The following is a 24,836-nucleotide window of genomic DNA, read 5'->3' as shown; positions in this document are numbered from 1 at the left end:
TTCCTGCTGGCAGATTCAGAAGAGCTGCCCAGGCATGAAAATGTAAATTCTCATGCCTAAATCAAGCCCTCTTCTATCATTTCTGAAGTAAACTGGTAGGACATCATATGGAGCAAGCAAGTGCTGAAGCTGCCTGTACTTGGCTGGCCTGGTCTGGATAAAGATGGAAGACTTTTCCCTTCACCAGTCATCCCAGCTCCTTTGTGTGTAACACCTGCTGTCCTTGGGTGTGCCCAGCACTGAGACAGAGGACTGAAGATGCCAAGGAAGAAAGAAGCTGATAAGGTAATCTTCACTACACTTAACATCAAAAGCAAAAAAGAAAGTATTTCTGAAGCATTTTTCCTTCACCGGACATCAACGAGGTAAGAGACATGAAAAGGTTGGGAGGTTTTTTTGTTTCTCTCAAAGTACCTTGGGGAACTCTGAAGCCAGGTTTTGACAGCATTAGGCCCCACAGAATAGACTGTAAGCATTTTTAATATCTAAAAATAAAATAAAAGCAAAAAATAATATAATATACTTAGTAGACAGCATCTTTTGAGATGAACTACACAAGCAGATGGATGGATCCACAGAAAAATAAAGCCAGAACTACGGAAAGAGAGACAAACATATACTTTAATTATGAGAGAAAAGCTAATTGCAGTGTCATCATAAATAGACTGTTTCATTTAGAAAAGCCTGAAACCAACTTTGATTTTTATTTCCTTTTATTGTAAAAGAAAAATGCTTGCAGAGGAAGTGTCTTAGCAAGCAAAAAATCTCCAATAGTAAAATCACCCAGATTAGTGAATACTTCAGCTGACCTGAATCTGTGCTTTTGTTGTGGGAATGTAGAAAGGAAAAAAAGTCAAGTAAGATCACCATATGATTTCAGTTAAAATCCCTCTTTATTTGCATCTGTGCATCCAACAGGAAGTGCCAGAAGTAGATCTTTAATGGGCAAACCCAAGAAACACAGTCTGGAAGAATCACCTCCTGGCAGGAAAACAAGCATGTTGTTTTGGGTTTGGGCTTGGTTTTTGGTTTGTTTTTTTCTAGTCCCTGGAGAGGATGATCTTCTCTCACTGAAACCAGAGGAAGCCCCAGATCTGAAGTAGTGAATAGTTAATTTAGCACAACTGAAGATGCTCATTCTCTTTCTGATGACCAGCAAAGGGAGCAAATGTTGCTACAGGTGCAATCTTAACAAACAGCCAGGCATCCACGAGACCATATATTCCAAGCAAATATCACCAGTGCTGTTTCATGAGCAGTGTTTGGTCAAAGCCACCCAGGTAGTGGCATAGCACAGATTGGAACATTCCTCCCTCCAAACAGGTTTGATAGGTGTTGAACGGGTGGACTCAAGATTTATCAGGATAGGTCCCTGCAGCATCAGCTTGGACCTACCACTGCAGAGGTCAAGGACCAAATTTGTCTGGTCTGCTCTCATGAACTCTAAAAGCATTTAACATTTTGGGTACTCTGCATAGACATGGACCTGAGTGGTGGCCAGGGAGAGCCTGCACACGCCTAACATCTGTATTCCTACTCCCGTGGCTCTTGGCAAGCTTGGAGAATGAAGTTCTCTTACAAGACCTATTCTGGCACCTACACAACCAGCACTGAGGTAGGCATAAGAAGCCTTTCCAGAACAGAGTCAGGGTTTGGTGTTGGTTGTTGTACTTTCTATCCCAGGGCTCCATGGTCCAGGAGAACTGACTAGTTCAGTGTTAGCATGACATGAGTACATGGAGGCAACACAAACCAGTCGCTGCTTTTTCCTCTGATCCAGAGAGCTGGGTAACAGGGACCTGAGGCAGGGAGATGGTCTGGAAGAAACTGTCAAGATTCACCCAAACTCACTAGCTCTAGCTGGGAACAGATTGTGTCCCTGTACAAGGTTCTTTCACATTCATAATTGCCTTGATTTGTCTTGAATTTTTTTCTCCCAAGTCAGGCTACCCCAGTCCCACATTTCCTGGGAAATGGTGAGCCTATGCTAGAGTTGCTGGCTCAGTGAACACCTACAGAATGTCTGGGTACATAGATGTACCTCCATCACTTGTTGACATTTATAGCTTTTGAGTCAATGAAAGAAAATGCTGACAATTTCGCACAAAGAAGAGGGCCTGTTATGAAATCAGGATCTGAATCCATCTCTCTGTAAGGAAGTAGCAGTAAAGTGAGGCAAACTCCTGTGTGCAGGCTGAGCTGTCAGGGCCAAAACCACACGAGCAGCAATGGAACAGTTGCAAGTTGTGCTGGTGGGGCCAGATTTTATGAATAGGTAGTGACAGACGAACTATTTCTCCATGAATTAAACATAAATCATGACTTTAGAGAAAACCAAATGGGCTGTGTAATCTCCCAATTTTTTTTTATTAGGATTGAGATGGAATTACCATTAAAGGAGGTCACTAGTTACAAGGAAATTGGATAGAAAGGAACTGAGACAAGGAAGTAGAACTTAATTGAAAGAGACAGAAATCAGCAATTAGGGAGAGTGGGAGAGGGAGAGTTATACTGTCTCACGCCTGGCAAGATGATGCAGGGGAGTAAGAGACTGGAAACAAAGGAAACACAAAAAATGAAAGATGACACTGGAAAGGCAGGCAATTGCCAACAAAAAACACTGTCTATTTTTTTTCCTAAACAATAAATATGGTTTCTAAGAGCCGCTTTGGAGCTTCTAATTCACTTGCTTTTGGCTGACCTGTCAACTAGGAACAGTAGCCTGAGGGCAATGGGTGATGATTCAGGGCTGCTGGACTTCTGTCTGTGGACCAAAAAAAAGTAAGAAAAATAGATGATTTTTTTTTTTTTCTAGAAAGAAGAGATGCATTTTCTTCCAGATAGAATATACCATCCATTTGGATCTAGTTTTTCAGCTGGTGCATATTAGTTTAATTTAGACCATCTAAACAGACCCTCTCAGATATCAGGCCTTCCACTGATACTGTTCAGAGGGAGAAAAAACAACAGCAGTGAAACTATCAAGAATGTACCAACACCAGAGAGCAGCCTGCATGAGGACAAATTTGTTCAAGAAAATCTTGGTCTGTAATCTACTTCCCAAGGAGAAGGGTCAAAGAAGAATTTCACAGAATTTCTCATGCATATTAAATCTGAGGAATGTGGTTTATTTCCTCTGAAACTTAATGTCATGACATCGAGGTTGCCCAAAAGAGAGAAATTCAAAGTGTTGGCCACCAGCAATCCATATTGAACTGGTCATGAAAAGCTGCACCACTGCCAGATTTCAGGTCAGGAGGGAGAGAGGAGATGGGGCAGGCAAAGAGTTTCTGTGAAAACAGATCAAAACCAAAACCTTCCAATAAAAATCCTACAGTACAATCATGGTAGATCCTTTCCCTCAGCTTTGGAAAACAGTCCTGGTATTATTCATCAGCTCAATGGGCACCTCCTTTAAAGCGCTAGCAGAAGAGGAAAACCACTGCAAATGACATGGTACAGCATGATCTTTCAGTTAGCAAGTAATGCCAAGCACAATTAGTAAGTAATCTGCAGAATGCATAATTACAAAGCAGCCCTACAGTTTGGACTCCATTTCTTTCTTAGCTGCACAAATACTGCATGAGGCAATGGGGGAGACAGAGATTTTTTTGTTATTATTTTATCATATAGAAAGTGCTATCAAAATAAGAACTTACTGAATGACAAACCAAACCTTTTGAAATCTGGTCTCTAAAAAATTTATTACCGATGTTCTCAAACCACTTTACATGACAATTGCTTCAAAAGAAATCCCAGAAACATGAAAGAGAGTATGAGACACCTAGGAAGGGGGATGGGAAAGCATATTAATTTTTAACGCTGTTTTTCAGAAGTGTTCCTTCTCTTCTTCGAAGCACTCATGAAAGACAACCAGTTTCTGACAGCTTTGAAACCTAAAGATGCTGCCACTCTCTTCTAGAAAAGATCCTGGCAGGTATCAGTAATCTGAGTGTTTCATCCCCTTATGGGTTTGTGGTCTCAGCAGAGACAGGTGCTACTGCTGCTTTGCCAGAAGCTGGATAACACAGCACATTCAGTCATTTCAATCTTTCATCCTATGAATCAGCATATTTCCAACCAGAGATGCCCAATACAAAAGTGGAAGCCATTCCTTAGAATATGTAAGCTCCAAACACATGTGACAGGTGAAGCACAGTGACGAGCTTTGCCTGGGTATCAGAGAAGAAGGCTCAGAGGAGGGAAGCTCTGGACAGCTGCTTTCCAACATCCATGCAGTTCAGTGATCAAAAACCTGTTAGAGTGAACTCTGCAGCCAACCTAACATTGAACCTTCAAGCTCCCAGAAAAGCTGGTATGCTGTGCCACTCTTTTCCTTGTGCAGGATCAGGGAGAGATTGAGCTGGAAAGGTGCTAAGGCTGTGTAGTTTCTCAATCCCCTGAGGGTTGGTGGGATCAGGGCACCAGAATATTTTATGTCTTGCTCTAACAGAAAGGTGAAAGACTCAGGAATGCATGTGTACACAGCATCCTGCCCCTTTCTGTGCACCCTCCACCAGGCCTGAGGGCTTCATACAGCCCAGCCGACCTGCTGACAGGAGGACAGCACAGGGCGAAGATCCCTCTGTCCTTACTTAGCAGCACAAGAAACAAAGCACATCAGCCCCTAGATGAGAATATCTGGACTTTATTGCCATCAGGCAAAACTTGTCCTTTTATCTAGGGAAAAGAAATCTATCAGCCTGCTGTTCATTCTGGCTCCTTCTGCAAGGGCTTCTTTCTTTTATTCACTTCAGCGAATCCCAGTCTCAAGCGAACACCTTTCTCTAATCTCCTCCCTGCATATGCTCACCTCTCCATCCCTCTTGTCCCAGCATAACAGACATGACTCAGCATCTCCTTCCCCTGAAGGAATGGGAAAAGTCTGCACAGTGGGATACCCATCTGGGATTCAGGAGACCTGCATTACTGCCAAGCTCTCCCGATGACAGCCTGCTGAGTGACTAACCATGGGCATGCCCTTTGCTCTCCCTCAATTTCCCTACCAGCACAATACAACTAACGCTGTTGACTTTTTTAGCATAATATTTGATCTACTGTCCATAAAAGGCACCTGACTCCAATGGCAGTGATGTTTGCCCCAGAAAGTCAAAGACAGACAATACGTGCCACAGAGCACAATGCCTTCTCCATGTGTTATGGCTTCTGCCAGGAATCTTACGAGTACATGGTGCAACTGCTGGGAACTGGTCTTGGGTCACGGACATCCTTTTCCTAAAGCCAAATGAATCACACGGTGCTGTCTGAGAAAGATTACTCTAAGTAGATGTTCTCATCACTTGATTTGTCTTTTCAGGTGCCACAGAAAGACCTCACCTCATACTGCAAGTATTAACAATCAATATTGTGCCTCTTGTGGACTGTCCAGGTGAATTCATGCAGAGATCCAAAGGCTAAAACACAGACTACTCCTCTGGCAGAGAGGGAGATGGGAGGAGGAAGTGACACTGATTAATCTGTGGTCGTTAATAATGTTTTTAAATCTTGCAAACAAAGATAATGATATGGGTAATCAACTGTCTTACTCCAGGGTATAAACTGATCATCTGCTGGGATAAAATGGGAATTCCTATAACACACATTTTCTTGTCCATTGTAAAGTCACTTGATGCCATTAGCAGATTGATCATTTTCTCCCAAAGTCCAAGCTATTCATTACTTCCAGAAGGTTTTGAAATTAGATCAGATGATACAGGAATGCAGCTCACTATAGCAAATGCCAATATCCTCTCAATCATTTTGGTTTCCTTACTTAGTAATTGTATTTGGAATTTTTGTTCTCAGATCAAGTTCCAAATTTTACTTTTCTTTCTGTGTGCAGTCATTATTTTCACAGATTCATTTTAATTTCATGGATTCTGTTCTGAAGAGTCCTTATATAGGTTTGTACACTGCAGTCTGCACAGTCCCCTGAGCGAGGACAGAGAACTGAACTCACAAGGACACATCAGAGCCTTGCAGGAAAATCCATAGCCAGTAACAATGCCACTCACACCACAAACAAATATTGCAATGAACAGAAGAAAGGAAAACTGAGAAGTGAGATAAAACCACAGTAGGGACAAGAATTAAAACCTAACAGTCCTTTATAGTATCTAATGGTACCCATGCAATTTGGATAAACCAGGCTTTGAGATCTTCTCTCTAACCTTTAAAAAATTCCGCAGTTTTGATAGCCCTTAGAGAATGCACAGGCTGGATGGACAGCCTTGGTCCCCAGAGGAAGCGAAGGTAAATAAGGACAGAGTTCAGAATCTGTCAGCATAACAGCTCCCATACATGATCCTGTCTCATTTCCTGCACTGGAAGCTGCAAATTGGATTTAGCTTTCTAGAGAACTCTGGTGAAATCTTTCTTCCAGATTCCCTCTTTGCTAAATTTCTGTGTGGCACAGCAGCAGTCACAAGTTGCAGAAGATCTATGTTTTTTTCAGAGAGCTTCTGCCTATTTCTTGCAGAGTGAAGTGAAAAGAGGCCAGACTGATGTCAGGAAAGTTTAGAAGCACCTGTGGGCCATGGGAATTGAGGAACACTGTGATTCTTTTCTCCTCACACATTGTACAAGAGCCTCAGTTGCTTCTAGGAAAAACAACCTCATGGTGTTTTGCCATCCACTCACATCTGCTCTCATTTGCTGAGGTTGCTAAGCAGGGGTGCTGGCTGTGGAGGGCAGAGCCTGGTCCCAGGGGGAGAATGCCAGCTCCTCTGACCACATCTCAGAAAAGGCACTATTTTCTATCACTGGTTTCACCTTAATTTTTCTCAGGACACCCACTCAGAGGTGGCAGACCCATGGCTCCCTACCCCTAGGCAAAGAATGTTTCAAGGACACTGTCAGCTTGTCATTTTCTTTCCTGTATTAGCTTTTAAATGTAACTGCAAGATTTGAGCAAAAGGCAGAGGATGTTGCCTTGCTTGAAGAGCCAAGATGATAAACACTTATCAGAAAAAGACAGGAAAATGACTCTTGGCTTCCATGTAACTTTGAACTCAAGTGGGAGCTTGAACCTGTGACCTGTTGCCCCTTTCTCATACTCAGTTTGCTGAGTCTCTGCTGAGAGTGAATCAGAACCTGTCCACATTGCCTTCATACCTGTATCTACTTTGCTGATGTCTTCCACAGGTCAGTCAGTTCTTCGGGATAAGAGTAATTCATGGAATTCCTGGCCACAGGATAAGGTGCCTGCTAAAAACTTTTTCAAAGCATTTAGAGGGAAAACCCTCAAAAATAGGAAAACTCATTAATATCTTAGAAACACAAAGAATACCATGTTTGGCCAAGAAAGTCCCTTATTTGTAAATTTCTATGAATGTGAGAAGTATATAAGGTAATAATATTTTTAGTATAATTTAGCATAATATATATATATATATTTTTTAGCATGCTACACTTGCCACTGTTGGAACATGGAACTGAAACAGAGGGACCTTTGGTCTGTCACAGTATGGCCTGTGCTCTTAATACTTTCTTTCTCACCTCAAACCTCCCCTGGCACTCACCTCACCTTTTCCAACATCTTTCAATTACTTATTCATTCTGCCTCACTCTTCTGCCACCCAGTGATGGATTGCCAGTAATTTTATGGGTCTCCTGGAAAAAAAAACTACTCCCACTTCATTTCTGGTAAAGCTGCATGGCCACATAAACAAGAAGGTGTTAGAAAAGGGCCAGGACTCATAACCTATTCATTTACAGCCAGGAACATTTCCTAACATACATAGCCAAGGGCAGCAGTCACAGCAATGCTTACAGCTTAACTTTCAGCTCACTGAAAATATTAATGCCCAATTATGCATGCACACATATAGAGAGATCATTAAGTTCACACAGGTAGAACTACGTAGAAATTTATATACACGCATGTGGGTGTGTCTACATAAATATTTATTTATCAGTACAGAGAAACTTAATGATCCCCATCTGTAAATGAGTGTCTGCACACATACACACATAACGAGTCTACTAAAACGATGCAGGGCTGTGAAGCAAAAAGGTTGTTTTTCTTAATATAGGTTTGGAGAGATGCTTAGCACAGGAGATGAAGTGGCAGAGGTAATAATTATGAGTAAGAGCTGCAACAACATAAAGCCCTCTTCTGGATCCATGAAAACATCTTGTCTCTGATTAAAATGGTACAAACTAGTCTGGATATACCACAATTGACTAGAATGGGAATACAGTGTGATTCCTTTCCCCTGTTGGACAACCTCAGGCAAGTAACACGTTGTGCCTATGTCTTGTCAATCCAGAAGTGTTGGACCTGACCCATCAGAACATGACATAATTAAAAGATATACTAGTCAACAGTGAGGGATACAGGACAGAAGTAAGAAACCTGTAGATTTCAAAAAGGCTAGTGCATTCTGGGCATTCATTGCATCATCTGAGAACGTCTAACCCACCACCCTTACGCATTTGAGTTATTTTCCTAGAGGACCCTGTGTTTTCACTGCTGCTTTCCACAGCAATGTGGAAATGTGCACACAGCAATGTGCTTTGGTACAAAGCTCCACACCAAAGGAGCTGAACTGACCATCTTGTCAGATGAGAGAAGTGTCGAAAGAGCAACAAAAGGAACTGCAGAAGAAGATGGTCAGCCAGGAATGGAGGAAGGACAGTGGATTCACTTTGGTTAAGAGGCAGTTCCAGGGCAGACCAGCACACACAGTCTCATGGTACTTCCCCAAGCATCACAAAACTACATTCGTAACAGAGTCCACCCAACTTGTAAGGAAATAATTCATTCTTGCAGCATTATAGCCATACAAAATTTAAAAATCACAGAATAATTTAGATTGGAACGGATCTCTGCAAGACATCCTGCCCAACCCCCTCACTAAAAGCAGCTCCCAATCCAAAGTAGTCTGAGATATTCAGAATCATATAAAGCCCCTTCATTACTGATGTTCTTTAGGATTGTTTAGGACAAGCATATACAGCACAAAGCACAGAGGGTCCAAAAAGCCTAGGATACTCATACAGTAAAGACAGGTATGGAAAATGCTTACTTAATAGCTATGAAGTGGTATGAAAATGTGTGCCAAAATGGTTGCTGCTTTCTACAGCCCAGAGAGCCCCTCACAGCATGTGGCACAAAATGAATGTTGGGAAAGTCATTCTACTGATATATTGATTTTAATAAAATAGTATTACGAAAATATTGTTAATAATGCAGTATTTTAATAATAGTTGGAGTATAATGACTATGTAATACACATTCCCCTCAGAATATTATTTTTTTTAAATAGGTGAGCACAGACCACTTTGATGCAAATCTATGGAAGAACTTTTTTCTAACGGGAATCAGCCAAGACAACTAGATGAAGTATTTTTCATTTTCCAGGATGAAAGACAAACCTTTAAAAGCCACTAACGTACCCAGTTTGGCAGTACACAAATATGACCACAGCCTTGATCCCTCTGCCTCAGCGCTGCTTCAAATCTAAGAGCTCCCACCGACCCCATGATCAGCTGGGGGATCCTAATCCCAAACTGCTGTGCTCCTCTCATCAGCTTCTTGATATCTTTGGGATTTCTTCCCAGAAACATGAATTCCATGTACCTCCAAACCACCATGTGTTACCCTGGTTCAGAGGGTGGCAAGTAGCAATATAAAGGCATTGATTTCTTCTCAGCCAAGGCTTACACAAGCTCAGCATCACCCTACACTGCCCTTATAGATGAGTTCACTAAAATTCTAATTGGGAGAAATACCTAAGTGTTCTGTGTAGAAATTGTTTGCATAGAGCTTTATAAATGGGCTCTTTCCTCCTCAGTTCCTTTAATTCTGTGGATAGAAGTTTCTCTAAACATTCATTGCAAGTGTCATGTGAAATTTCTTTGTATGGCTTTTACAGACTCTTAAGAGTGGTTTTAAAAACTTCTAATGATGACAGTAATAATAAAGACAATACCAATAACAACAGCAATGGCAATAATAATGGTAATATGCCTGCAAAGATTTCAAAAGAAAAAGTTCTCAACAAAACTAATACACAATATTCAGGAAGATAACTCACTTCCTACATTCGCCACCAGAAGACTACAGAGATATAAATAACAATAACCTTAGATTTATAATGCATTTTTCATCTCAGAAGAAAACTGCATTGATTTATAAAGTAAATGGCCTAAATTCACAGCTAGTCAACTGATTAGCTCCACTGATTTCAATGAAGGTGCTGATGTGCAGATTTATGAGAGCTCAGATTGGTCTCTCTGCACGTGTGTGTGCATGTGTCTGCACATGTGTGCGGCTGGAAAGGGACACACGTTGCATAAAGAATTTCACAGAAAAACACCATATTAAACAACACAGAAAGTTACACATTCTCATTGCATTTGGAGAAAAAATTCACAGAGTGAACAGAATTGCAGGTTCTAATCTTTAGCTGGGAATTGGCATATATAGTTTCCCAACAGGATGCTCACAGCCATCTTCTGAAAAGGCTCACAGGTATATCATATGCTATTGAGTTTTGCTCTTTGCAAAAACAGGGCAAGGTTTGCAGATAGCAAGGCGACAGATGCACAGATATATTCTTCTACACAAACAAGGACTCTGCCTTTTTGAAAAAAAAGCCAAAGCCATGGCATTGTTTTGGAATAAAGGAAAAGTGAGTAGTGCTACCAGAACTGACACCACGTCTACTCCGATAAAATCTCAGTAGCTGTCTGTCACAGACACAGAGGCTGCCTTGTTTTGCTCCAGCACTGTTTGGGAATAAAACATAGGAGTGCTGCTGTGTAAAGCACAACCATAATTACTTAGCCTGTCCTTCCTAAGACAGTTTATCACAGGAGATATGGATGTGCTATACAGGAGTCAGCTACGCCCTCCTGAGCCCCCCCCAAGGCTACAGCACCAAAACATTTCTTCTGCCATGGCATAGATGGCATAGAAGCCAGTTCAAATGACCATTTGTGAGAAGAGTAAAATATGATTTTTCCCCAGCTCTTGAGCTGAGCTCAACTTCAAGTACAGACTGCTTCTCAACACATGGTCACTTCTTTTTGTGGAAAGCTGAAGTAGATCTGGGTTTTGAAAGGCATAACAACACAAATCATGCAACACAGTTGGAATACACTCAAGTCAGTAGCAGAAACGTCCAAGACACATGATTATTACCCAGTCCAAACTTTCTCAAAAACTGATGACAAGCATATCCAGCAGTCTACTCTGAGTTTCTCACTACCTGTGACACCAGCAAGGAGCTCCACCTATGCATTCATGCCATTATAAGTATGCAAATAGACTGAAGCCTAGAAGAAAATAAACTTGACCTGAATCTCTTTTCTCTTGCAAGCAGTGAAAATATGCAGGAACTTCAAGTGCAGATGCAGAAAAGCAGGAAAAGCAAATTGACTGAAAGATGGAATTTATAATTAATCTCCTGCCCCTGAACTGGAGTGATGCAAGTGTCTGATGTGATTAACCAAAGGTGCTTCTTTGTGCCACTGTAGATATGCTTCACAGGTGTGCCTCAGTCTAAGGCATCTTTGCCACCTTGCTTTCTGATGTTTTTCAGAAGCCTGTTTCAGGCAATTCAAAGAAGCACAGGTAAGAAGGCATTTCTGAAAGCAATGAAGGCAGTGCATCTTGTCCTTGCTTTGTTCAGAATCCCAGAGCACAGCGCTCTGATCTACTTTGTTCAAGAGGTCAGATAACTACTTGAAGATGCCTTTGAACTTAAAAACTTCCCTCTCCTGGTTGTTGAACTCAAATCCTGGCCTGTTCTTGGGCCAACGTCACTCCACCGGTTCTAACAGCCTTACCCAGCACTTCAGCACTCCTGGGAGGAGGAAGGTCCCGGCACCATCCCTGCCAGCCCAGGCTCCTTCTCCCATGGGATGGGTGAACCATAGCATACTAAACCCCAGACAGGAAGCTTATTCTGAGCTCAGCTCTGCATATGCACCATGAGAACACTTTTGCTTGAGCTAAAACCAGATGTACAGCCCACAATGCAGATAGCAAGCAACAAGGTTGGGGGATATTCATACCCACCAGCAATCTCAAACGAGAGTCATGCTGCACAACTGGAGCAAGCACAGAACTGGCATTAGGTACAACCATACAGATCTCCGACTTCTGAAGAGCACTGCAGACCCTGGGCCGTCAGATCCAAGGACTACAATCCTTGGATTATGAGAATAATCATGAGAATAATTATGAGAAATGACCTCTGGTTGTCACTAGATGCAACCTGACCAGGGCTACACCACTGTCCAGAGAAGCAGATTTATCTGCTGGTCTGTGTGAACTCCCAAGCTACAGCTTGGGACCATCTTTCCTTGCTATAGCCCCTGTCACTACTGGAGAGAGTTTGGCTCCATCATCTATTTGCCACATGATGCAAGAACATGCCAGCCAGGCCTGTGGCCATCAGCAAAACCCACAAAACAGCACCATGACTTCATGAAACACTGCATGTGTAGCTACACAATGCTGCACTGCACATCATGACATTACCAGGCACTTGGGGATCTCCATGAACCCCTTCTGCCATCACAACTTAAAATAGGAGCTGCTGTACTTACGTCATTATCTGGGTCTCTATGCCAGGGTCTACAAGGGATCCATCCACAAAAAGTGGTGTTGATGTGAAACTGTATTTAGTCCAGGATCTTCCCTCATCAAAACTCACCCTGGGATAGAAGCAGACAACATTTATATACATAAAAAGACTTACTCTAGAGCAACTGCAGCAATTAAATGTTGGCTAAGGTCTGCAAGCTCCAGCAGCTGGGTTTACAGACAAGCACCAATCTTTGCCATTTCCCAGCCCACTAAATTCATGCTCTTGATGTACTTTGAAAGATCAAAGCTTTAGAAAGCATAAATACTGGCAATAAGGATATAGATATACTTGATGCAGCTGTAGATCAGACCTCAAGGGATCAAGAGGCTTTGCCAAGACCTGTTTCTGGGTCTGGAATATGAAGCACCACTCAGAGCATAAGCAACCCTGGCCTGAATGCATGAAAATTGCTTTCACCATCACAGGACATTTTGACCCATCCCTGTATCAATGCCATATAGCATTAGCTACAATCTCTCTATCCCTATTAGTACTTTAAAGCAAATTTGCCTTATTTGTGGGAGTGAGGAGTGTAGAATGTGTGTGCACACATGCATCTGAGCATCTGGATCTGTCTGGGAGGCTCTTGGTGGACACCGAGTCCTTCCTGCTCCAAGCAGGTAGAACAGTATCTGACATGCCACCAAAGGACCAGGAGGCCACTGTAGTGTGTATTATAAACCAACCTCAGATCTCTAGTGTGCAAAGCCAAGGCTGGCAGTCACCATCCCCTAACTCTGCCCCTCACGTCACTTAGCAAGACACCTTCACCTGACTCAGAATGCACCTGTGCCAGAACAGGAAGTTAGCTTTACACGAAAGACAGAACTCTGGGAGTACAACAGCACACAGAAAGATTATCTGCCCTAAATCTATTTATTTAAATGTATGTATCTTCCCATACACCTGTGCATTTTTATGCTTTCTGCTTGCATGCTTATCTCTCTAAAATAGCATTTCAACTTCTGGGGAACAGCATGCTTCATTAGCTTAGCTAAAGTTCTCTCAGCTTTTCAATTACCCACCCCTCTTTTCTCCAGCATGAAACTTATTGTACAATGTCTCAGCCTGAGAACTAATAGATTTACATGTACCCTTTAATCTATTCCACTCCTGCCCATAAAACAGGTGCCTACTGAGGCAATATGAAGCAAATTCCAAAGCCCCTAAGGGTACAATTTTGGAGGAAACCTGTTGGAGCGTATTGATAACAGATCTAAATCACTACTCATTTAATAGAGTGGGTGGGGCACTCGTAGTACTGCACATGCCATTTCAGGAGACTGAGTGTAAAAGGAGAGCATCCAAAATGAACCTCCCCAAACAAAGGTGAACTGAGCTCTCAGCTTCTATGAAAAGTCAACCTGTGACCAAATCATCCCCAATATGTAAGTACAGGCACTTGTATTAATGTGCTTTTTATGTCTGAGGAGCCTTCACAATTAAAGACAACTGAAACAGTTACACCTGGCCTGAATAATACAGTAACAAATGGTTAATACATGACTTGCAGCTTTTTCAGTAAGTGGCTCCCCTTTCACCCTTCCAGAGCTCAACCTGCTGCAGTCTGACGCACCCACTGCTGGTGACACCCACCCGTGGCTAACACACACTTCTCCTTCCTTGACTCATACTTGGCTTGGTCTAAAGACTGGGACATGGTCCTGATGTCCTCTTTCCTGAGGGCACTTTAGTTACAGCCATGACAACTGAGTTACCCGCCAGAGGCTTCCAGTCACACCTCAACACATTCTATCCATAGACTGGAGTCTGCAGCTCATCTTTAGGAGTCTGCCCTGTGACTACTGTCCTCTGTATGTCCAGTTACGGAGCCAATACATCCCATGGTCAACAATCCACTATCACACCATGACTAAAGCAGTCATTTCTTTACTTCAGGTAGCAAAGAAATGGGCTCAAATGCAATATATTCAAACTTCTACAGAAATCTATGTTGCAGTCATCCCAGAGTTATCTGTCAGATCAGAAACATAAAGTCCAGAAGCTTTTTATATTGAAAAAGTAGCTGTTAATGTTCTCTAAGTACATCTCTGGAACATAAGCTTGTAAATGGGTGAAGTCAACATGTCTTGAGGTGTCCAGATTTGGAAAGACTGCAATTTCACTGGAGGATTTTGTACAATAGTAACTCAGGTAGAGGAGACCTTAAGACCTCATCACTGCTGCCAAACACCATTGCTTTTTTTTTCTATTTGACTGAAGACCACATTTCCTGTTCTGCATGAAAAGTAATAGACATGCACTTAGCACCATCAAGCTAAGAGACAACTCAGTATTGTAGACAGGAAAACATCTTGTCTCTGAAAGCTATTTCTAATTCACTTCTGAACAGCATTAGATGCTGGGTAGGTCAGTCCATTAGACATGCGCCTCTTTCAATCAAGCCCCGAGACTGAAGGGGCATGTCTAATGGACTGACCTACCCAGCAATGAACACACCCATTTTCTGTAAACAGCGTTAGTTCTGAATTTTAGAATGTTTAACTGGTGCAGGAGTCAGAGGGGCAAGAGCTAAGAAGAGGCTAATTTTGAGCAGTATCTTTAGTGCTTAGATTGTTATAACCCATTTATAGCAAAACAGTGTCTTCAGCTGAGAAATCATTTTGCCCTATTTCACCTCCAACTCTAATCAGTTGCCACTACAATATCTCTGGAAACTGATAGTCAAATACTAGAGGAGTTAGCAACATATCTCTGTTGTCCTCATCTACACCTACTGCCCTCTCCTCTCCCTCCCTTTATCTGTCTTATCAGATTAATGTTAAATTCTGTAAACAAAATGTAGAAACGAGAGACACAGCCTCTCAGAAATACCTGAAGCCCAAAGGTTGGCCTATTACTTAGTATATGTGTGTGTGTAGGAAAGAAACCCCACCTGGAGGCTCACAGTACATTACCAGTGCAAAGAGTAATTCATACATGTAGATGATTATGTACGGAGCCATTATATTTATAAAATGGTGCAATAATCATTATATTCATCAATAAAACCACATTGATGGTAAAATATAGATAAGAATGACTTCATCTACTCATTTTATAGACACTGGCACCTTCTCAAAGTAATGTTTCCTTACCACATGTGCCAGATGGGCACTGACGTGTGTTTCATGGCCACTAGTGCCCCTCCCCAGTCCAGAAACCAAACGTTGTATTCCTCATCGAAGACCTGCAAACAAATGAGGTACTGCATGAGTGCCCCACTCCACTGGGAAGAGAAGAGGCAGAAGAAGAATAGCAAAAGGCTCCATGCTTTCCTTCGCTGTGAGAAACATACCTGTCTCCAGGAATTGCCACCATCAGAAGAGATGAACACGCCAACATCCGTGTAGGAAAGTTCAGAGCCAATATTGCCTGTAACACAAGTGTCAGACATTCCTGTATGGATGAACACACTAATGAAAATGTTAATTAAATTTCTGACATTTAATGCTGGAAAATTAGAAATTTAAATAGGTTGAAACTCTCCTGTTACCATCATGGAATTCAACTAACCACATAATTGTTTCAAAGCTATTTCAAAAAAGTTCTGGCTCTGGGAGGCAGCACAACTCAAGAAGGGTGTTCTCAACAGTGCTCAGGATATAGGAAGTGTCTTACTGTCCCCCACCTAATTTTCTTCCCTGACACCAGCAAAAGTGACCAACTGTTTAAGATGAGGCTGTAAGGAAAACCTGATACGGGCAACCACATAGAAAGTCAGTCTATAGGGATGTCCAGGCTCAAGAGGATAAATCTACTGTGTCAGTTCAAAGGTCTTAGCCCAGTATCTTATCATGAGTTAGAAACTGATTTAAAAGCAGCAGTATAGGTTTTGTATCATCATATTTTAAACACCAAAATGGAAAATCCAAATTTTCAAACAGGGATTTACAGATGGAGGCAAGGAAAGGGAGTAAAAAGGCAAGAATTTGGTTGTTATCACTTCGTTCTGTCTATGCAAAGCTGTTCTGTTATTTCCTTCATTCTTTCCCTCTCGTTTTAGCTGCATGCATTCAAACCTCACAAAATGTAACTCCCAAACAAGTCAAGATTTAGCAGCTGTACAATTAGATAATAAAACATAATTCTTCCATTTACAAGAATCTAACCTCTGTCCTATACCAAGTGTCCAAATTTCCAATCATTGCTGGACATGTCTCACTGTAAATCAAGTGTTTGAGCAGCCAACACTTGTGAGAATAAATTGCAAAGCATATCCTTGAATGCATTCAGCAACATGGTGAGATGCTCCTGTTGTGAAACTGGTTAGTGGAAACAGATGTGTATATTCCCAACAGGTAAGGCTTTTTAATCTACAAAGTAGTAAGGCAGAAATTATATTCTGCCTTTTAAAGGTTAATTGTTAGACTGGGAAAGCATTCATCCCATGCACTGGCAGCTTGAAAAGAACCTAATTTACTAACAATTTAGATCAATGCCTAGAATCTCACCATCCTGCTGCCTCTATTTGCTTCCTAAAAGGTTAAAAAAAAAAGCTTTTGTAATTACAGTATCATGAGTCGGGCTTGTTCCTAAGCATCCATCTAGTGCAACCTGCCAGGAGTGATGACTCCACTTGGCTATGCATAGGGATATCTGGAGGTTTAAACCAAATTATCTCACTTCATTTGGCCTGGATCAGTGAACTGGAAATCACATGGTGTCTCCCTTGTTGAGATATAAATGTCATGAAGGGAACCCGTTTCAGGTTCTGGCAAACACACAGAAGCACAGAAGGACATGAGAATGAAAATGGTTGGAATAGTGTAAGTTCATGCTGACAATATGCTAACATCACACACTTGCAGGCCACTGCTATGCTGAACAGGACCAAGGAGATAAACTGAGCCTTAGAAAGAACAGTTAAGCTATTTGGACATATTTGAGCATATGTAAGAGACTGTTTGAAATGACAGAATTGCCTACATGCTTCAGAGGCCAGCTTTCAGTAGCACCAGCCATTTGGAAGCATTTTGTTAGTCCAGCAGCTCCCACAGAGCTGAGTGGGGTTGGTAGCACCATCCATCCTGCAGATTAATTACAGTGGGTCAGCCACTGCCACCATGAAGTATTGTAGCAGGCTGTCATTGAAACAACACAACCTGCCAAAGCATTTTTTTGCAGAGCAGCCCACAATACCAGTAGCCCGTGCAGTGTTGATTAAATGCTGCTGGTCTTGCAGCAATACAGGGTTGAAAATAGGTGCCATGCAGAACACAGGCACCCATGAAGCCCAGGCTTCACCTGACAGACTTTGTGACAACTCTGTGCTTGCTACTCAAAAGGCAGAACATATTTACATCTTCAAGTAGCCCATGGTACTATTCTCATCCATGGCACTTGCAGCAATCAGATACACATCCATCAGTGGTTGTAACAACATGAGAGGACCTAGTAATGCCACTTGGTAATGGTACCTTGAAAGTATGGGCTGAGACCGGCAGATGGGTTATTGTAGAGCAACAAATACCTGACACCTTTTTTGAACTTGGGGCCATACACCTTTTCCTAGCCCATAGCAAATGGGAGTTAATGTGAATTAGCTCAGCACTTGCTGAAACAGAGCTGAAAGGTTTTACACCAATAGGGAATACCTCATATACTCTCAGGCTCCCAGGGAGGTATGGGTGAGTGGTGAGAAGCACTTATGTTCTTACCTGTTGCCACCAGCAGCCCAGGAGCTGTCTCTTTGCTGGAAATACTCCCTGAAGTATATGGATTTTCTGAGAGCTGCAGGCGCAAGTGCAATGAGCAAAATGGCTGTTGACAGAAAACAAACAAAAGGCGGAAGCTTTAATATGCAGCAAGTTAAAGATCAGAGGAACTCCTGGTGACTGCACACAGATGCTCTGATCCTTCTGAAAATGACCCCTCTGTTCTTAGCACAAATAGTTCATACGTTCCTTTGCAGGAACTCTGCACTACAAACAAGCATGTCTGCCCTTGTTTTATCAACAGTCTGACTTAGAGCACTTTTCCCCAGAAACTTTCTTATTCTGACTTGAATTCTATGAAATACATCAAGAAAGAAGGTCAGAATTTTCCCTTGAAAGTGATGAAGCTATAGAAAAAGAAATTTACTTAATTCATTTAACACACAGAAGGTCAAGAGAAAAAACACAGGGAGAGTTTTGTTAACCTAGTGACTAAAATAAGCAGCTCTGAAGGAATCAGTAGTGCCTTGAAAAAGATTTGCCACTCACCAGCTGGCAAAGTACAGGATCCCCTCTTAGATCGGTGTCTGGTGCCTGTAGCAAACGCCAGTCTCTGCCCTTGTTGTAGGTAATGAAAGTCTTGATTTGGTCATCTATCTTCCTGTTAGCCAGGAATATGCCTTTGATCCCTGCTACCTAGGAAAAAGGGAGAGAGATGAAAAAAATACATCGGAAGAACAGGCTGGAAGCAATGTCCATCTGAGCACTCTGAGGAGTGGGAGGTCTCTGTAAAAGCAAAGAAGCCATCTCAATCAAATCTTATAACACTGAATGGCACTGATGGTACATCTTGATGATGGTTGAAAAGCTGAAAGATCTCGTGTGGTTTCTTATTAAAAATGCCCTAGGGTATATCCCCGTGTCCCGCAGCCGTAGGGAGGAGGAGAGAAGATCCAGCAGGCAGGAACTGTGCAGCAAGATTGGTCTCTTTAATTATCTTACAAACTCTTCTATAGACTTTTTTCTTCACAGTCTAATTGGACAAAGTATCAGTCACCCCTTGGGGTGATTGGCTAAAATCCTAAAACATCCATTGTCAAAATATTTTTCTACTGTACTATAAACAAGACTTTTCAAGGTTGCAGGTGGCTTGGTTGTTTACATAACTCTGCTACCTCTTCTGTGAGAGAGAAAAGTCTCTCACGGACTTAGAAAATAGCAAGAAAATCCTTGCTAGCAGCATTTTTGTATCCACAGTTTCTCTCCTTAGAAGAAAAAGACAAGGATGGTCACAGAGCAAATCCTGAGGAAACAGCCCACTTTGGGATTTCATTGAGTTCTTGCAGACAGGCTGATGATGGGCTTGAAGGTGCAGCATGCACCAGGTCACACATGAGTCCTGTGAGCTTGAGGATGGGGTCTGCCCCACTGCCTCCACAGATTGTCAAAACAGGGGAGGCAGCACATCACATCAGAAGCAGTGTGGGATCCTTTTGTGTACCAGAAAAAAAAAAATCAACACAAAAGATGGGAATCCTGAATATGCTGAGACACTGATGTTTTGCAAACTTGATTTCTCCCTCTTCCTTCCACACCCAAATTCTGACAAAATCAACCCAGTTGTTTCAAATGTTTTGATTTTTGTCAGCAGAACCCATTCCAACAGAATATGGTCCTGTCAAAACATCCCCAAGAAGATTTCATGTTGAGTCTGGTCTCTGTTGCACAGCTGCGAAAGTGAGACAGGAAGAAGGAACTTGCTGCAAATCTGCAACTTCCTGGCAACTGTCACAATGCAAATCCTTCTATCTAAAGCCCCTGGAGTGACACTACTCTTTAAATGACCCTGTGAAAATCTATTAGCATTTAACAGTGACAAGTCTATGATAAACCACTGGGGAATACACAGGTTTGCCCAGGAATGGGAGATAAAGCATGTTTGTTTTAGCTGGTTCATCACAGCAAAGAAATATACTTTTTCAGAGGCAGGAAAATATATTTAACCAGGTGAAAAAAAACCATAAACCCTGTCCTTCATACTGATCAATGTGTTATTTGTGAATTTTCCCTCATTGACTTAAGCTATCTTGATTTTTATAAACAAATTGATTATGTTGTTAAATAAGCATTATTCTGGCTGAAATAAATAAATGTACAGTCCTAAGTTCTGCATGTAGCTGCAAGAACATTTCTCTGTGTAACAGCAGAAATCAGCCTGCAACCATTTCTATTAGTATTACAGATCAGTTGTTAGCTGCTGGCAAAGCACTGAGCACTGAGATCTTCCATCCAACAAGTAATAACACACCAAAACCAGAATGCTCTGAAGAAACCAGGAACTGGAACTGCTCTGAATGGACTGCTGCTGGCCAAGGCTGACAGGCCTGGCAGAAGCATGAGAATGGAAGATAGTTTGGGGTAGAAGTTATCCATCTGTCATCTCTGGGCAAGTGGCACCTACAAATGTTTGGTTATAGTTCACAAACTGTTCAGTGCTCACTAAGGCGCAGTCCAGATTCCCTGCCTGCGAGCAGGTGTCTCTAGATGTCCAAGGGGAAAGAAAAGGTATGTTTAGTCCTTCTATGGATATCCACACTACGGTGAGAAGGATAATAGTTTTCTCTTTTGGAAATGACACACAGCTAACTAGACACTGACTTGAACCCAACCAGTTGTTGTACCCATAACAGAATGCACTACATCTATTCTCACTTGAGTCAACTCATCATCAAATCCAGGAAACACCACAGGGCTGATCCCAAAACAAATGAAGATCCTGGGAGGTTGGTAAGAGATTTACACTTGCTTGAACTAGCAGGCAGTTGCTGCTCTTTGTAGGGTGCCCTTTACTACATACCTCATAAAGGTCAATGACGATATTCCCCTCCAGTCCCCGGCTGCTTTTCACATTTTCCAAGGCCAGGGTGAAGTAGACCCCTCGGGTGTCTGAGATGTACAGGTTATATGTATCATTCTGGTTCCACTCTTGAACAGCTGCAAAGACCTGATTCTCATCTGTGCTGATAATATGCATGTCCTGTTAAAGGAAGACAAAAGGCCTGTTACTGAGGATCTCTGTATTTCTTTGCCCTTCGGGACATGTAGTAATTACCATGAATTATGAAAGAATGGAGATGGAGCATGAATTATAGGTATGTTTAACAACTTTCTGTTAGAGCAAGCCAATAAATTACCAGCATTGTGACTTTTCTGCATTTCATTTTTTTAATAATCACACCCCAGGCAAAGGGTTTTTGCTTTCTTCATTTTTGGTACCTTCAAGGAATTTCATCCAGTTTCATTTTTTATTTATAAATTTGAAAGTCGGTTTTATCACTCATGGAAGATTCACAGCCTTGGAGCATGGAGTCTTCACAGCCACTAAGCATCATATGGCACCAGGCTAAAAGCAGTGATAATTTTCATTCACATGCTGAACTAATGGGCTTGTGCTTCCAACTGGCAGAGGATGGTTTCAAAAAACCTTGGAGTTCACATTTATTTGAAGGTGAGGTATAGGTATCAGTTTGAGCTACTGCTGACAGGGATTTTTAATAGCACACTTTCCTATTGAGAGTTTATCTGAGATCAGTTATCCCACAATATACAGGCTATCAAATAATCCACCCACTAACCTTCGCTGGATTTCTGCTGCTGCCCAAGACACAAAAAGTCTAGCAAGGGTTTCCCCATTTAGTTTTAATATCAGAGAGATTTGACAGTGCATTTTCTCAGTATTATTTTAAAACAGGTTCATGGAAATTACTTTCGGGGTGGTGATGAGTGTTGAAGCACTTCATCCTTGCTACCATTGTTGAACAAACTGACACAGGTTCAGCTAGAAGCAAAATGACTGTGGTTTTTATATGAGACTCCATTTATCTATTTGTATCTATTTAAACTTTCCCTAGAGTGCCAAGGGGCCTTGATTAATTCCTTGCACTGTTTCTGCATCAAGAAATCATAATTCTGGAAGTCTCCCAAAGGATGGAGTGACCTGATTTCAGGAAAGAATATCTGGGGGAAGATCAGCTCAATATCCTCATCCTGCCTAGGAGGCATCTTAATCTTTTGTGTGAGGTATCTAGATGAAAAGTTGGGATTGATTAAATGGGGCTATTTCTAATAGACCTAACATATCCTATTGGCATGGGATGGGGAGAAAAACCATTTGAGGGCCTAATTCTCTCCCAGTGAGTACAATCAGTGGGAGATTTGCCATTTCCCTCAATGAAGGAAGACTAAATCAGGAAGTTTGTTCTTGCCCAGCAGCTATAATTCCTTAAAGATTAAGGAGGTACCCAACCTATTCCAACAGTGTGAAAATAAAGCAAAACACCCAACGACTTCAATCTGTTTTCACCACTTGCAGTGGAAATATTGCATTAGCCTGGTGCCAGCCTCACATATGTACAACTCCAGCAGAGTTCATTAATCTGCAGATGACAGGATAGTTATTACTGTACAGCAAAAATATTCTAGTGACTAAGGGCAGCATAAACAAGCCTCCTTTACATGGCTTGAAGACTTTTCCATGACACCTAGCTTTAAAGTGCTTCTGATTTTTAAATTACAAAAGTACCCCTGATTTTATACTATGCACCAGTTCTAAATCAGGACCACCAACAAATCTGTATTATAACAGGTCACTTTCCTAGTCCTGGTGGCAACTATATTCTTGATACAGACAAAGATACCATTGGCCTTCTTGGCCACCTCAGGAACTGTCAACCAGTACCCCCAGGTCCTTTTCCACTGGGCCACTTTCCAGCCACTCTGTCCCCAGCCTGTAGCACTGTGTGGAGTTGTTGTGACCCAAGTGAAGGACCTGGCACTTCACCTTATCAAACCTCACTTAGTTGGCTGCCCAAGATACTACATGTCTATGTTCACACATGGCAGACTCACCTTAGGAAGGGAGTACTTGGGTAATTTAATCTGTGCAAAAGGCTCCCGTCTGTACGACACATAGTAAGTTGCTCTTCCACCAGTTGTCACCTATGGAAACACCAAACAAAGTGAGTGATGACTCTTCTGAGACACTCTGTGATGACACCTTTAAAAGTGCCTGACAAACTTTCTTTCAGATATCTTTTTTTATGACAGGCATAGCTGTCCCTAAAAGCCTCTGGGTAACTCCAAAGAAATCCCAGATTTGAGAAGGATGGAGTATTATTTACTTAAGCTGTGCTATTGAACTTTCCATTTTGTCTCTTATGATTCAAATCCAGTGTGATTTTAACATCTCAGGAAAAAAGGTGCTGAGTGGGAGGAAGAGGAGGATCTGGTTTCATCACATGGTCCAACTCAATTACCTTGGGCAAGTAATTTAAAGTCTCTGTGTGCTTCTGTTCCTCCCCTGTAAGTAGGAGATAATCCCTCTTTTCTCTGCTGCTTCTCAGCCTTGTCTGCACTGTAAGTCCTTTGAGGCCAGGATTGTCTTCCAACAACCTTTCACAGTGACTAACAGCAGAGATCCACACTAGCACCATTTAATGCCAACAGTAAATGTGCTCTTGGAAAGCTGGAGCTAAGCTCTTAGATGCCCTTTGTCACTATGAAACTGGTTTCTCTAAAATCACGCTCTCTGAAAAAGGATGTGTGTGGGGGGAACTGATAGACATCCAAATCTGCAGTTTTATGGGCTGAATGAACTAAAGCCTATGCAAAAATGCCATGCATCAACGAGTTCTAGCACTGATAATTTGTAAAATATGGGATTTAAAACCTGTCAAGACTCACTCACTCTTGCTGTAGGTGTTCTTTCTGGAACCATCTCAGACCTGGCTAAAATAAGGCTTACATCAGTGAATTTCCTACATTCTGCTGGTTGGGCAGTCTTGCAGGTCTTAAGATAAAATAATGCACACAGCACTTGTCTATTATATGGAATGTCACTTGTTGGCTTCTTAAGTTTCCAATAAAGCTAAGAGAAAGGCCCTAGATTCTCTCCTAGATATACTTACTTTATCTGGCAGTGATATTTGAGAATGAGCTTACAGAGAACATTGCTACAGCATCAGTTGTATTCTCAGCAATGATAGCACCTCTAGATAGTGGCTTTCTTCCCTAGAGAAGCTGTCATTCGAAGGACATCCTATTATTGGTCATGAAATTTGACATCTAATCAACTCAAGGCTTTTCCGTTGACAGTTTGAAAAACTGGAAAGAAAGGAAGGTTTAGAAATAGGACCAGCTTCTACACTAAGACTTCCCCTTCTGATTTTCTTTCATTTCTACTTGTAATGTCATCATAACTGTACTTAGAACCCTCAAGAGAAAAAAAAAACAAAAACAACTATATATATTATAGCACACACAGCATAAGGTCATCAGAATGACCTATATATCATATCTAATAAACTCTCTGCAGATAACCTTTAGCTAAAGCCAAGGGTAAACACAAACATGAAAATCTAAAGCAGCTTGCCTACGGACCCAGAACAAGCCAGTGGAAGAGACAGGGAGAGAACAGCAGTCACTGGACTCTCACTTCATGCAAAGTGCACTGGGGACGGGCACAGCAGTGAGCATTTCAGGTCCTGCTCTCCAGCTGTGAGGATCATAGAATCACACA

At 41.8% G+C, this 24,836-nt stretch overlaps 1 protein-coding gene across 1 annotated transcript in view; it reads right to left on the bottom strand.

The window, feature by feature from the left end:
- The window catches only part of SORCS3 (sortilin related VPS10 domain containing receptor 3), a 277,450-nt gene that overhangs the window by 42,828 nt on the left and 209,786 nt on the right, over window positions 1-24,836 (bottom strand). The window contains exons 9-15 of the mRNA XM_008643870.2: window positions 23,168-23,257; window positions 21,117-21,296; window positions 18,809-18,955; window positions 18,263-18,365; window positions 15,901-15,977; window positions 15,701-15,792; window positions 12,562-12,669 (exon numbers count right to left, since the gene is read on the bottom strand). Of these exons, the coding sequence (XP_008642092.2) occupies window positions 12,562-12,669; window positions 15,701-15,792; window positions 15,901-15,977; window positions 18,263-18,365; window positions 18,809-18,955; window positions 21,117-21,296; window positions 23,168-23,257 (797 nt within the window). The remainder of the gene's footprint in view (window positions 1-12,561; window positions 12,670-15,700; window positions 15,793-15,900; window positions 15,978-18,262; window positions 18,366-18,808; window positions 18,956-21,116; window positions 21,297-23,167; window positions 23,258-24,836) is intronic.

Source organism: Corvus brachyrhynchos, unplaced genomic scaffold, assembly GCF_000691975.1.
Source record: "Corvus brachyrhynchos isolate BGI_N302 unplaced genomic scaffold, ASM69197v1 scaffold61, whole genome shotgun sequence".
Classification (NCBI taxonomy): domain Eukaryota; kingdom Metazoa; phylum Chordata; class Aves; order Passeriformes; family Corvidae; genus Corvus; species Corvus brachyrhynchos.
Note: the sequence above shows the minus strand (reverse complement) of the source record. Positions and strands in the feature narration are given on the sequence as shown.